The sequence below is a fragment of the Cebidichthys violaceus genome, unplaced genomic scaffold (assembly GCF_023349555.1).
Source record: "Cebidichthys violaceus isolate CVI_PGR_0920_01 unplaced genomic scaffold, fCebVio1.0.p SCAF_9, whole genome shotgun sequence".
NCBI classification, from domain to species: Eukaryota; Metazoa; Chordata; class Actinopteri; order Perciformes; family Stichaeidae; genus Cebidichthys; species Cebidichthys violaceus.
In genome coordinates, this window is record NW_027176975.1 from 529552 (window position 1) to 542051 (window position 12500).

General features: G+C 46.7%; 1 protein-coding gene across 1 annotated transcript; it reads left to right on the forward strand.

Annotated features, from left to right (window-relative positions):
* Positions 1 to 2305: 2305 nt before the first annotated feature.
* Positions 2306 to 12217, forward strand: LOC137866838 (nucleus accumbens-associated protein 2-like). Its single transcript, XM_068703011.1, has 8 exons — positions 2306 to 2398; positions 4637 to 5329; positions 6497 to 6738; positions 7432 to 7691; positions 7793 to 7969; positions 8077 to 8182; positions 10719 to 10816; positions 11042 to 12217. The coding sequence occupies exons 2-8, from the start codon at positions 4898 to 4900 to the stop codon at positions 11644 to 11646; spliced, it is 1920 nt and encodes a 639-aa protein (XP_068559112.1). The 5' UTR covers positions 2306 to 2398; positions 4637 to 4897; the 3' UTR covers positions 11647 to 12217.
* Positions 12218 to 12500: the final 283 nt, after the last annotated feature.

Sequence of the window (12500 nt, forward strand, 5' to 3'; positions counted from 1 at the left end):
CCAGTTAAAACATCTGATTGATTCACAAATTCTGCTTTCTGGAGCCAGGGACCAGCATGTCCCAGGTTCTGAGAGGTAAAAATGACAATGATGACAATTATGACAATAATGACTGATAATAATGATAATGATGATGATAATGATAATAATGACAATAATGACAATAATGATAATAATGACAATAATGATGATAATGACAATAATGATAATGACAATACTAACAATAATGATAATAATGACAATAATGATAATAATGACAATAATGATAATGATAATAATGACAATAATGATGATAATGACAATAATGATAATAATGATGATAATGATGATAATGACAATAATGATAATGACAATACTAACAATAATGATAATAATGACAATAATGATAATGATAATAATGACAATAATGATAATAATGACAATAATGATAATGATAATAATGACAATAATGATAATAATGACAATAATGATAATGATAATAATGACAATAATGATGATAATGACAATAATGATAATGATAATAATGATGATAATGACAATAATGATAATGATAATAATGATGATAATGACAATAATGATAATGACAATAATGATAATGATAATAATGATGATAATGACAATAATGATAATGACAATAATGATAATAATGATGATAATGATAATAATGACAATAATGATAATAATGATAATGACAATAATGACAATAATGATGATAATGACAATAATGATGATAATGATGATAATGACAATAATGATAATAATGACAATAATGATAATGATAATAATGATGACAATGACGATAATGACAATAATGATAATAATGACAATAATGATAATAATGATAATGATGATAATGACAATAATGATAATAATGACAATAATGATAATAATGATAATAGTGACAATGATAATAATGATGATAATGATAATAATGACAATAATGATAATAATGATAATAATGGCAATGATAATAATAATGATAATGATGATAATGATAATAATGACAATAATGATAATAATGATGATAATGATAATAATGACATTAATGATAATAATAATAATGACAATGGTAATAATGATGATAATGATAATGACAATAATGATAATGACAATAATGATACTAATGATAATAATGACAATAATGATAATGATAATAATGATAATAATCACAATGATAATGATAATAATGACATTAATGATAATGATAATAATGATAATAATCACATTGTCATTAATGACAATAATTCAAGGACAAATTGAAACAAAGTTCTGAGTTCAGTTAGTCGAGTTGAGTTTATTGACTTACTATTGACTGATTTCATTAAGCTAAATGATATTTATTCATCATCCTTCAGACAGACAGACAGACAGACAGACATGTTGTTTTCCTCACCCCCGCCCAACTCATTTGCATAATGAGCTCTGGAGGTAATGAGAGCATTTACCTGTGATCAGGTGACGTGTTGACACCAGGTGGAGGTGACGGAGGTCTGCAGACTGACAGGAGGTCCTGACATCACACACACACACACACACACACACACACACACACACACACACACACACACACACACACAGCTGGCTGCTCTTCTACTGTACTGGTCCTTATTTAGCCTCAACAGCCCCCCCCCCCCCCCCCGTCTCTCTCTCTCTTAATATTGAATGGGACTTTAAATACACAAAACCTGTCTGTCTCTAAACAGACAATCAGAGAGTCTGTCTGTCTCTCCTGTTAGAAACTATTCTCAACTGTATGTGATGATGGAAGCTGAGGCTGCAAAAAGCTGCTGCTCTGTGTGTGTGTGTGTGTGTGTGTGTGTGTGTGTGTGTGTGTGTGTGTGTGTGTGTGTGTGTGTGTGTGTGTGTGTGTGTGTGTGTGTGTGTCTCAGCCTGGCACACAGTCGCAGTATGCACACTATGTACTCGGCATGCCAACTCAGCCTCGGCACTGCAATGCAGAGCTGTGCATTTGGCCAAGTCATGCCACACACACACACACACACACACACACACACACACACACACACACACGCGCGCGCACACACACACACACACACACATATATATAATATTAATATTCAACCTTGCAGTGTGTCTGTAGCAGCAGATGATGCATGTCTCTCTCTCTCTCTCTCTCTCTCTCTCTCTCTCTCTCGTCCTCTGCAGGGCAGTTAGCCGCATTAGCTCGCGCTCTGTCCTCAGATGACTCCTCCTCTTCCTCCTCCTCCTCCTCCTCCTCCTCCTCCTCCTCCTCGGCTGTCTGCTGTGTCTCTACCCCCCCCCCCCCCCCGTGTCACACCAGACGATGCGTTGACTGAGCGGAGGAGAAGAAGAAAACCTCTCCCAGCCGTCCTGCTGCATGGAGGAGAAGCTGAGGAGAAAGAGGAGCAGAGAGAAGGTGAAGACCTGTCTGTCTGTCTGTCTGACATCCACCCTCCTGTCTCTGTACTGTCTGTCTGTCTGTCTGTCTATGTCTGAAACTGTCTCTGTCTGTCTCTGTATCTACCTGTCTGTCCGTCTGTCTGTTTGTCTGTCCGACTGTCTGCTGCACTGTAAACAACAATAATGCTGAACAGACCTGGACTTTACCGTACTCTACTGTTCTGGAGTCTACTGGACTTTCTGTACTGTACTGGACTTAACTGTACTGGGTTCTACTGGACTTTACTGTACTGGAGTTTACTGTTCTGGAGTCTTCTGGACTTAACTGTACTGGACTCTACTGGACTTTACTATACTGAACTGTACTGGACTCTACCAGACTTTACTGTACTGGACTGTACTGGACTCTACTGGACTTTACTATACTGGACTGTACTGAGCTCTACTGGACTCTACTGAACTGGAATCTCGACTGGACTTTACTGGTCTACTGTTGTACCGTACTAGATGATGGTGATGATGATGATGTCTAATATATAGTGATAATACAGTGTGTGTGTGTGTGTGTGTGTGTGTGTGTGTGTGTGTGTGTGGAGGACTTTACTACATTAAAGACAGTTTGACAGTTAAAGCCAGTAGTTTAACTGGAAACCAGTCTGTCCCAGTTTAGAGTTGTTGTTTTTTATTGCCGCTTGAAGTGTTGAAGCATTGTAGCATTGTAGCGTTGAAGTGTTGTAGTGCTGTAGTGTTGAAGTGTTGAAGTGTTGTAGTGTTGTAGTGCTGTAGTGTTGAAGTGTTGTAGTGCTGTAGTGCCCCAGTGTTGTAGTGTTGTAGTGCTGTAGTGCCCTAGTGTTGTAGTGTTGTAGTGCTGTAGTGTTGAAGTGTTGTAGTGCTGTAGTGTTGAAGTGTTGTAGTGCTGTAGTGCCCCAGTGTTGTAGTGCCCTAGTGTTGTAGAGTTGTAGTGCTGTAGTGTTGAAGTGTTGAAGTGTTGTAGTGTTGAAGTGTTGTAGCGTTGTAGCGTTGCAGTGCTGTAGTGCTGTAGTGTTGTAGTGTTGAAGTGTTGAAGTGCTGTAGCATTGTAGTGTTGTAGTGTTGAAGTGTTTTAGTGCTGTAGTGTTTAAGTGCTGTAGTGTTGAAGTGTTGAAGTGTTGAAGTGCTGTAGTGCTGTGGCGTTGTAGCGTTGAAGTGTTGTAGTGTTGAAGTGTTGAAGCGTTGTAGCGTTGTAAAGCACGCCCCTAAATCATCCCCTCTTTCTGGTCTGTTTGACTCTAAATGGAGCATAATGTACTAAATGAACATCATGCTGTATTGAAGAAGACTGTAAACTAGAGATTGAGACCATAAACTCATGTTTACAATGTTTACTGAGGGAATAAATCAAGAGAGAAGTAGAGTCATTTTAGACTAGACTTCTATACAACCAGAGGAGTCGCCCCCTGGTGGACACTAGAGAGAATGCAGCTTTAACACTTGAAGCTTTGACTTCACTTTAAAGAACCGAAGGTTGTCTCCTGAGTTTCCTCCGTGTTTGATGAGGTGCTTTATTATGTTACTTATATTTCCAGGTTTCCTGGGGGGCTACCAGTACCGTTGCTACGAGTCTTCCGGTCCTTCGGAGTGAAAGCTGAGTTTGTATTCTTGTCAGGAAGTCAACTCATTATCTAATTATTAATTCAAATAATGTAACTTATGTAATGTCAGAGCTCTTGAAAATGTCCATGATAGAAACATTAAGCTGCTCTGCAGGTGGTCTTGTGGTCATGTGGTCCGTGGTGGATTTAGTGTCAAGTTGTGAACCAGTCAGGACGGAGACTTTTGACTTTACGTGTTTTCAGCTGGAGATAAAGAACCAGACGTCATGAGATAAAAGTGATATAAATACATGAAAGACAAGACCATGATGAAATGAAGTGATGTCATACTGACTCTGTTTGATGAGTCATACATGAGACTCCCTCCATGTTTGTTGAAGTGAAGGACGATCCGATAATTCGATGTTTTCATTCTGTCATTTGGCAGAATTTAAGCAGAACTCAGAAGATAATAATTCATTATTTACAGACAGAAACGAGTTTCAGATTCACCCTGAGAACATGTTGAGTCGTTTTTATTTAGTGCTAAAAGAATTATGGAATTTTGTTTTCTTTATATGGTGACTTAAAGTTTTATATATATGTATATATATATATATATATATATATATATATATATATATATATATATATATATATATACACATGTATGTATGTTCTAGGTGTCTCTGTGCTGAGCTGAGCTCGGTCTTGATGGTCTACAGTCTCAACCTGTCCGTCTCAACACCTGAGACCTGAGCACCCGCCCCCCCGACTGCCAGCCCTGACCTCATCGTTTCCTCCACAACAACATGCATCTGAAGTGTTCTGGAGGTTTTATCTGCAGGATCCCCGACACTTAAACCCTCAGGACCGCCTCAGGACCTCCTCCTCCTATAGCCGTCACTTCCTGTCCCCGTCCTCCTTCCCCAGACCCGTCCACCATGTCGGAGGGGCTGCTGCAGGTGGAGATTCCGGACTTCGGCAACAGCGTGCTGGGGAACCTGAACGAGCAGCGGCTGCTGGGTCACTACTGCGACGTGTCCGTCCTGGTTCAGGGTCAGGCCTTCAAGGCTCACCGGGCCGTCCTCGCCGCCTCCTCGCTGTACTTCAGAGACCTGTTCAGCTCGGCGGCGGACTCCTCGTCCTCGTCCCCCCCGGTGGTTTTTGAGCTGCCGTCCTCGGTGACGCCAACGTGCTTCCAGCAGATCCTGTCATTCTGCTACACGGGGCGCCTCAGCATGGCCGCCAGCGAGCAGCTGGTCCTCATGTACACCGCCGGGTACCTGCAGATCCAGAACATCGTGGAGCGGGGCATGGAGCTCATGATGATGAAGGCCTCCTCGTCCTCCTCGCCCCTCTGCTGCGACTCACAGGTGGAGTTTGGCCACACCCACAGAGACCTGTACCCAGACCAAGACACATGTAGACCAAAATCCAGGTAGACTACATATAGACCACAATCCAGGTAGACTACATATCGACCACAATCCAGGTAGACCACATATAGACTACATATAGACCACAATCCAGGTTTACTTTACTTGAGTATTTCTATTTTATTCAATGTTGTACTTCTACTCCACTACATTTGTGTGGCAGCTTTAGGTACTAGTTACTTTGCACATTACAATTTTCCAAACCCTTCCGAACTGAACAACAAAGTATAAAGAGTTAAAATGAGCTCCACCTGAAACATCTGCAGCAGGAATAATGATACAAACAAATATACATTTGTAGTATCCATATATCATAGTAAAACACTGACAGGGATCATGTTTCTGATACATTAGTACTTTTATTACTATTGTTTGTAGTCCAATGTTTGTCAGTTTAGTGGACGATGCTCTGAAGTCAGGCTGAATGTGAGGTGAGATGTGGAGGACAGCTGACAGCTGATTGTCAGTGAGAGAGGATCTGGATCTGGATCTGTTAAACTTCATCACGGAGAATGTTCGTTCACATATGTAGGTAAAGAGAAGCAACATCTTCTGAGCGTGTTGCTTCAGCAGCTTAGCAAAGCCTCAGATGTCCGTGTCCGCTCTGCTCACCAACACATCTCACGTAGCCAAAATGACCCGGTCCAGCTCCGGCGTAAGCTCGGCATGCCGGAAGAAACACGTCAGGCCGAGTCCGGTTGCCGACTCGGCTGAGACTCGGGATGAATTATACACCAGAATCAGGCCAAATACACAGAGCCGATTCCGGCTGCCCACTGCACATATACTATGTGGTCTACCATATGTATACATATTTAAATCTGCATTATTGAAGGAAAAAGAATGTTCGATTGAAGACCTCCAGGTTTTAAGGCTCCTCCCCCTCAGACTCAGCTGACTATGAGTTTGATTACAGCAGCATCTAGTGGACATTAGAGGAACTGCAGCTCAACGCACTTTAAAACTGAGGCTGCTGATTGGTCGAAACTTTCTTTGACCACACCCCAACTACAGATGTCTGGTGTTTTGATATTTCTCGTGAAGTGTCATCTTTATGAGCTGTTTACTTTTTTAACTTTATGTCAACACATTGATGTATTACAGACGACCTCAGCAGACGAGCTCGGGGGCTTCGACGCCCCGATGGTCCAGCAGCACGGCGCCCCCCACCTGCAGGAGTCCAGTCCGGACCAGCCGGTCCTGAGCCCAGAGGAGCTGCTGCTGGCCGTCAGCAAGATCAAACAGGAGCGAGCCGACACTCCTCCTGCTGAGGAGAACAGGGGAGGAGCCAGAGGAGGAGGAGCCAGAGGAGGAGGAGCCAGAAGAGGAGGAGGAGAGGAGGCCAGGTGGGCACCGTACAGCACCATACAGCACCATACAGAACCGTACAGAACCAAACAGAACCATACAGCACCATACAGCACCATACATGCACCTTACAGCACCGTACATGCACCGTACAGAACCATACAGCACCGTACAGAACCGTACATGCACCATACAGAACCGTACAGAACCATACAGAACCATAAGGCACCATACATGTACCGTAAAGCACCATACAGAAACGTAAAGCACCATGCATGCACCGTACAGAACGGTACAGAACCGTACAGCACCGTACAGCATCGTAAAACACCGTACATGCACTGTACAGAACCATACAGCACCGTACATGCACCGTACAGAACTGTACAGAACCGTACAGCACCATACTAAACCGTCCATGCTCCCTACATGTTCTTTACATGCGCCTTGCTTTTGGTATAATTCTATCCTCCTTCTCCTTCTTCTTCTCCTTGATGTTCTATCTTGTCCTTGATGTTCTATCTTGTCCCTGTTCTATTTTGTCCTTGTTGTTCTATCTTGTCCTTGATGTTCTATCTTGTCCTTGATGTTCTATCTTGTCCTTGATGTTCTCTCTTGTCCCTGTTCTATTTTGTCCTTGTTGTTCTATCTTGTCCTTGATGGTCTATCTTGTCCTTGATGGTCTATCTTGTCCCTGTTGGTCTATCTTGTCCCTGTTGTTCTGTTCTCAGAATGGACGTTTCTGGGGACCTCCAGGCCACCAGGAGCAGTGCTCTGTGTTACCTGGGTGCAGGTGGAGGTCTGGTTCCGGGGCTGCAGTCCTACTTGCTGGCAAACGGGGGGCGCTCCAGTCCAGGAGGCTCTAGCCTCCCCACAGACTCCCCTCCCTCTCACCCCCCCACAGAGGAGGAACTAGAGGAGGATTACTACGGGAACACCGTCCAGTCTGGACTCTACCAACACATCTATGGACATCCCGGAAACCCCTACAGTAAGTTACATGATGGTGTGATGCCATCTAGCTTTGCTCCTGTCCAATAAGAAGGAACTACATTTATAAACACCCCTTCTCTCTCTTTCTCATTGGTCCAGTCCAAGAGAAGATGGAGATGCTGTCCCTCCCATTGGCTAACGAGCGTCGGCCCTGCGTGCTGGTTGGTCGGGACAACATGGCGCTCCCGGCCAGTCTGATCAGTCAGATCGGGTATCGCTGCCACCCGTCGCTCTACACTGAGGGAGACCCGGGAGAAAAGGTGGAGCTGGTGGCAGGTAGGACATCAGAACACCTGTCCAGCTGTAGAGGTAGAGCGTTACATTTTAAAGTGAACATAGGCTGATGTCAGTGTGTATGTGTGTGTGTGTGTGTGTGTGTGCAGGTTCAGGTGTGTTCATGACGCGAGGTCAGCTGATGAACTGTCACCTGTGTGCTGGAGTCAAACACAAGGTTCTGCTCAGGAGACTGCTGGCTACGTTCTTCGACAGGTGAACTAAAAACTTGTAAACACGGTTTTCATCTCAATGAGTTAAGAGAGAGAAATCCTGGATGTGGCTAGCCTAGCTTAGCATAAAGACTGGGAGCAGGGGTAAACTGCTAGCTCAGGAATCACATGGATGGCAACCCAGTATCCTGGTCACATGGACGTCCACCCAGTACCCTGGTCACATGGACATCCACCCAGTATCCTGGTCCCATGGACATCCACCCAGTATCCTGGTTGCAAGGATGTCCACCCAGTACACTGGTCCCATGGACGTCCATCCAGTATCCTGGTTGCAAGGACGTCCACCCAGTACCCTGGTCACATGGATGTCAACCCAGTACACTGGTCCCATGGACGTCCACCCAGTATCCTGGTCCCATGGACGTCCACCCAGTATCCTGGTCCCATGGATGTCAACCCAGTATCCTGGTCACATGGATGTCAACCCAGTACCCTGGTCACATGGATGTCAACCCAGTACCCTGGTCACATGGATGTCAACCCAGTACCCTGGTCACATGGACATCCACCCAGTACCCTGGTCACATGGACATCCACCCAGTATCCTGGTCACATGGACATCCACCCAGTATCCTGGTCACATGGATGTCCACCCAGTACCCTGGTCACATGGATGTCAACCCAGTACCCTGGTCACATGGGTGTCAACCCAGTACCCTGGTCACATGGATGTCAACCCAGTACCCTGGTCACATGGATGTCAACCCAGTACCCTGGTCACATGGACGTCCACCCAGTACACTGGTCACATGGACATCCACCCAGTATCCTGGTCACATGGACATCCACCCAGTATCCTGGTCACATGGACGTCCACCCAGTATCCTGGTTGCAAGGACGTCCACCCAGTACCCTGGTCACATGGACGTCCACCCAGTATACTGGTCCCATGGACGTCCACCCAGTATCCTGGTCACATGGACGTCCACCCAGTATACTGGTCACATGGATGTCCACCCATTATCCTGGTTGCAAGGACGTCCACCCAGTACACTGGTCACATGGACATCCACCCAGTATCCTGGTCACATGGACGTCCACCCAGTACTCTGGTCCCATGGACATCCACCCAGTATCCTGGTCCCATGGACATCCACCCAGTATCCTGGTTGCAAGGACGTCCACCCAGTACCCTGGTCACATGGACGTCCACCCAGTATACTGGTCCCATGGACGTCCACCCAGTATCCTGGTCACATAGATGTCAACCCAGTATACTGGTCACATGGATGTCCACCCATTATCCTGGTTGCAAGGACGTCCACCCAGTACCCTGGTCACATGGATGTCAACCCAGTATACTGGTCACATGGATGTCCACCCATTATCCTGGTTGCAAGGACTTCCACCCAGTATACTGGTCCCATGGACGTCCACCCAGTATCCTGGTCCCATGGATGTCAACCCAGTACCCTGGTCACATGGACATCCACCCAGTATCCTGGTCACATGGACATCCACCCAGTATCCTGGTTGCAAGGACGTCCACCCAGTATCCTGGTCTCATGGATGTCCACCCAGTACCCTGGTCACATGGTTGTCCACCCAGGATCCTGGTCACATGGATGTCAACCCAGTATACTGGTCACATGGATGTCCACCCATTATCCTGGTTGCAAGGACGTCCACCCAGTACACTGGTCACATGGACATCCACCCAGTATCCTGGTCACATGGACGTCCACCCAGTACTCTGGTCCCATGGACATCCACCCAGTATCCTGGTCCCATGGACATCCACCCAGTATCCTGGTTGCAAGGACGTCCACCCAGTACCCTGGTCACATGGACGTCCACCCAGTATACTGGTCCCATGGACGTCCACCCAGTATCCTGGTCACATGGACGTCCACCCAGTATACTGGTCACATGGATGTCCACCCATTATCCTGGTTGCAAGGACGTCCACCCAGTACCCTGGTCACATGGATGTCAACCCAGTATACTGGTCACATGGATGTCCACCCATTATCCTGGTTGCAAGGACTTCCACCCAGTATACTGGTCCCATGGACGTCCACCCAGTATCCTGGTCCCATGGATGTCAACCCAGTACCCTGGTCACATGGACATCCACCCAGTATCCTGGTCACATGGACATCCACCCAGTATCCTGGTTGCAAGGATGTCCACCCAGTATCCTGGTCTCATGGATGTCCACCCAGTACCCTGGTCACATGGTTGTCCACCCAGGATCCTGGTCCCGGTTTAGAGACCGGTAGAGCAGGTTACTGTTAGATAGATCAGCATGTTATGGCCAGTGACTCATATTACCTCCACCAACAGAGAGAACTTTTTTCAAAATGAAGAATCATAATCAACCGTTTCCCGCACGCAGATAGTCTGATGTCATCAGCAGACGTCATGTGACATCAGGCTGTGTGAAATATTCCAGAACATTCTGACAGTCAGCAGCTTCCTTTACATCCTGCTGCTGTTTTACATAACTGCTCTGTGAGGGGGGGGGGATCTAAAGCTCAGTATAGGTGCTGATTGGGTTGTTATGGTTTCCATAGAAACACTCTGGCCAATAGCTGTGGGACAGGGATCCGCTCCTCCACCAATGATCCGAGCAGAAAACCTCTGGACAACCGAGTGTTAAACACTGTCAAACGTAAGACACACAAACGCGCACACACAGACACACACACACACACACACACACACACAGACACACACACACACACACACACACACACACACACACACAGACACACACACACACACACACACACATGGAATTATGTCTTTTTACTGTATTTTGGAAATATTGAGAGATTTCACTTTTCCTCCTCTTCCTCCTCCTCCTCCTCTTCCTCCTCCTCCTCCTCCCCTTCAGTCTACTGTCAGAACTTTGCTCCTAACTTTAAGGAGAGTGAGATGAACGTCATTGCGGCCGACATGTGCACCAACGCCCGAAGAGTCCGCAAACGTTGGCTCCCCAAGATCCAGTCTCTCCTCCCCGACAGCCTCCCCACCTCCTCCCACCCCCGCAAGGCTAAGAGGGGAGGAGGAGGAGGAGGAGGAGGAGGAGAAGCAGTGGTGCAGCCCAGCAGCAGCCCCTTTGAACTGGACCTGCGGCAGCTCAGCGCCTCCTACCTCGGCTTGGAGGCTCCGCTGTACCGCGAGAGGGAGGCGGCGGGGGAGAGAGAGAAGGAGGCCCTCCCAGCCCCCCCCGCCCTCCTGCCTCACCTGCAGTTCGCCGGGTCTCGTGTGGGAGGAGGTGGAACAGGTGGGGGGGGTCAGGTGGAGGAGGTGCTGATGGGCGGGGAGGCAGACGGAGGAGGGAGGCTACAGACTGAACCTCCAGACCTCCCCCTCTCTTCCTCTTCCTCCTCCTCCTCCTCCCACCCCTCCCCTCAGCCTGCAGAGCCCGCCCCCCCTCACAGGGGATTGGCCGACACAGAAGAGAGGGGGGCGGAGCCTCTGGAAGACAGCCAATAAGCTTTCTATAGCATCTGCCTACCTGTATGTAAATAACACAATAGCTACCTGTCCCCCACCTGTCTGTCTGTCACTACCTGAGACAGACAGTCCTCCTATCTACCTGTCTGTCTCTACCTGTCCCCCACCTGTCTGTCTGTCACTACCTGAGACAGACAGTCCTCCTATCTACCTGTCTGTCTGTACCTGTCCCCCACCTGTCTGTCTGTCACTACCTGAGACAGACAGACAGGTAGACAGGAGGACTGTCCGTTTCTACCTGTCCCTCCACCTGTCTCTCCGTCTCTACCTGAGACAGACAGTCCTCCTGACTTCCTGTCTGTCTGTTCCCCTACCTCACTACCTGTCCACCTGTCTACCTCTCTGCCACTCGTTTGTCGTCCTTTTTGTCTGTCCTCCTGTCTGTCTGTCTGCTCCTTTAACTGTCTGTCCTCCTGTCTGTCTGTCTGCTCGGCTCTGCTGCATGTTAACAGCCTCCTGCAGTCCAGCACACAGAAGCATAGCAACAGGATGATGGTGATGATGAAGATATTCACTCTGATAACGACAATAAAGCTTCTTGATAATCAGACTGATGTTTCTGTGTTTTCTGTTTGATCTGAAGAGAAACATTCCAAAGTGTGTAAGACAACTGTCAATCAGCGTGTAGCCCCGCCCCTAAATCATCCCCTCTTTATGGTGTGTTTGACTCTAAATGGAGCATAATGTACTAAATGAACATCATGCTGTATTGAAGAAGACTGTAAACTAGAGATTGAGACCATAAACTCATGTTTACAATGTTTACTGAGGGAATAAATCAAGAGAGAAGTAGAGTCATTTTAGACTAGACTTCTATACGACCAGAGGAGTCG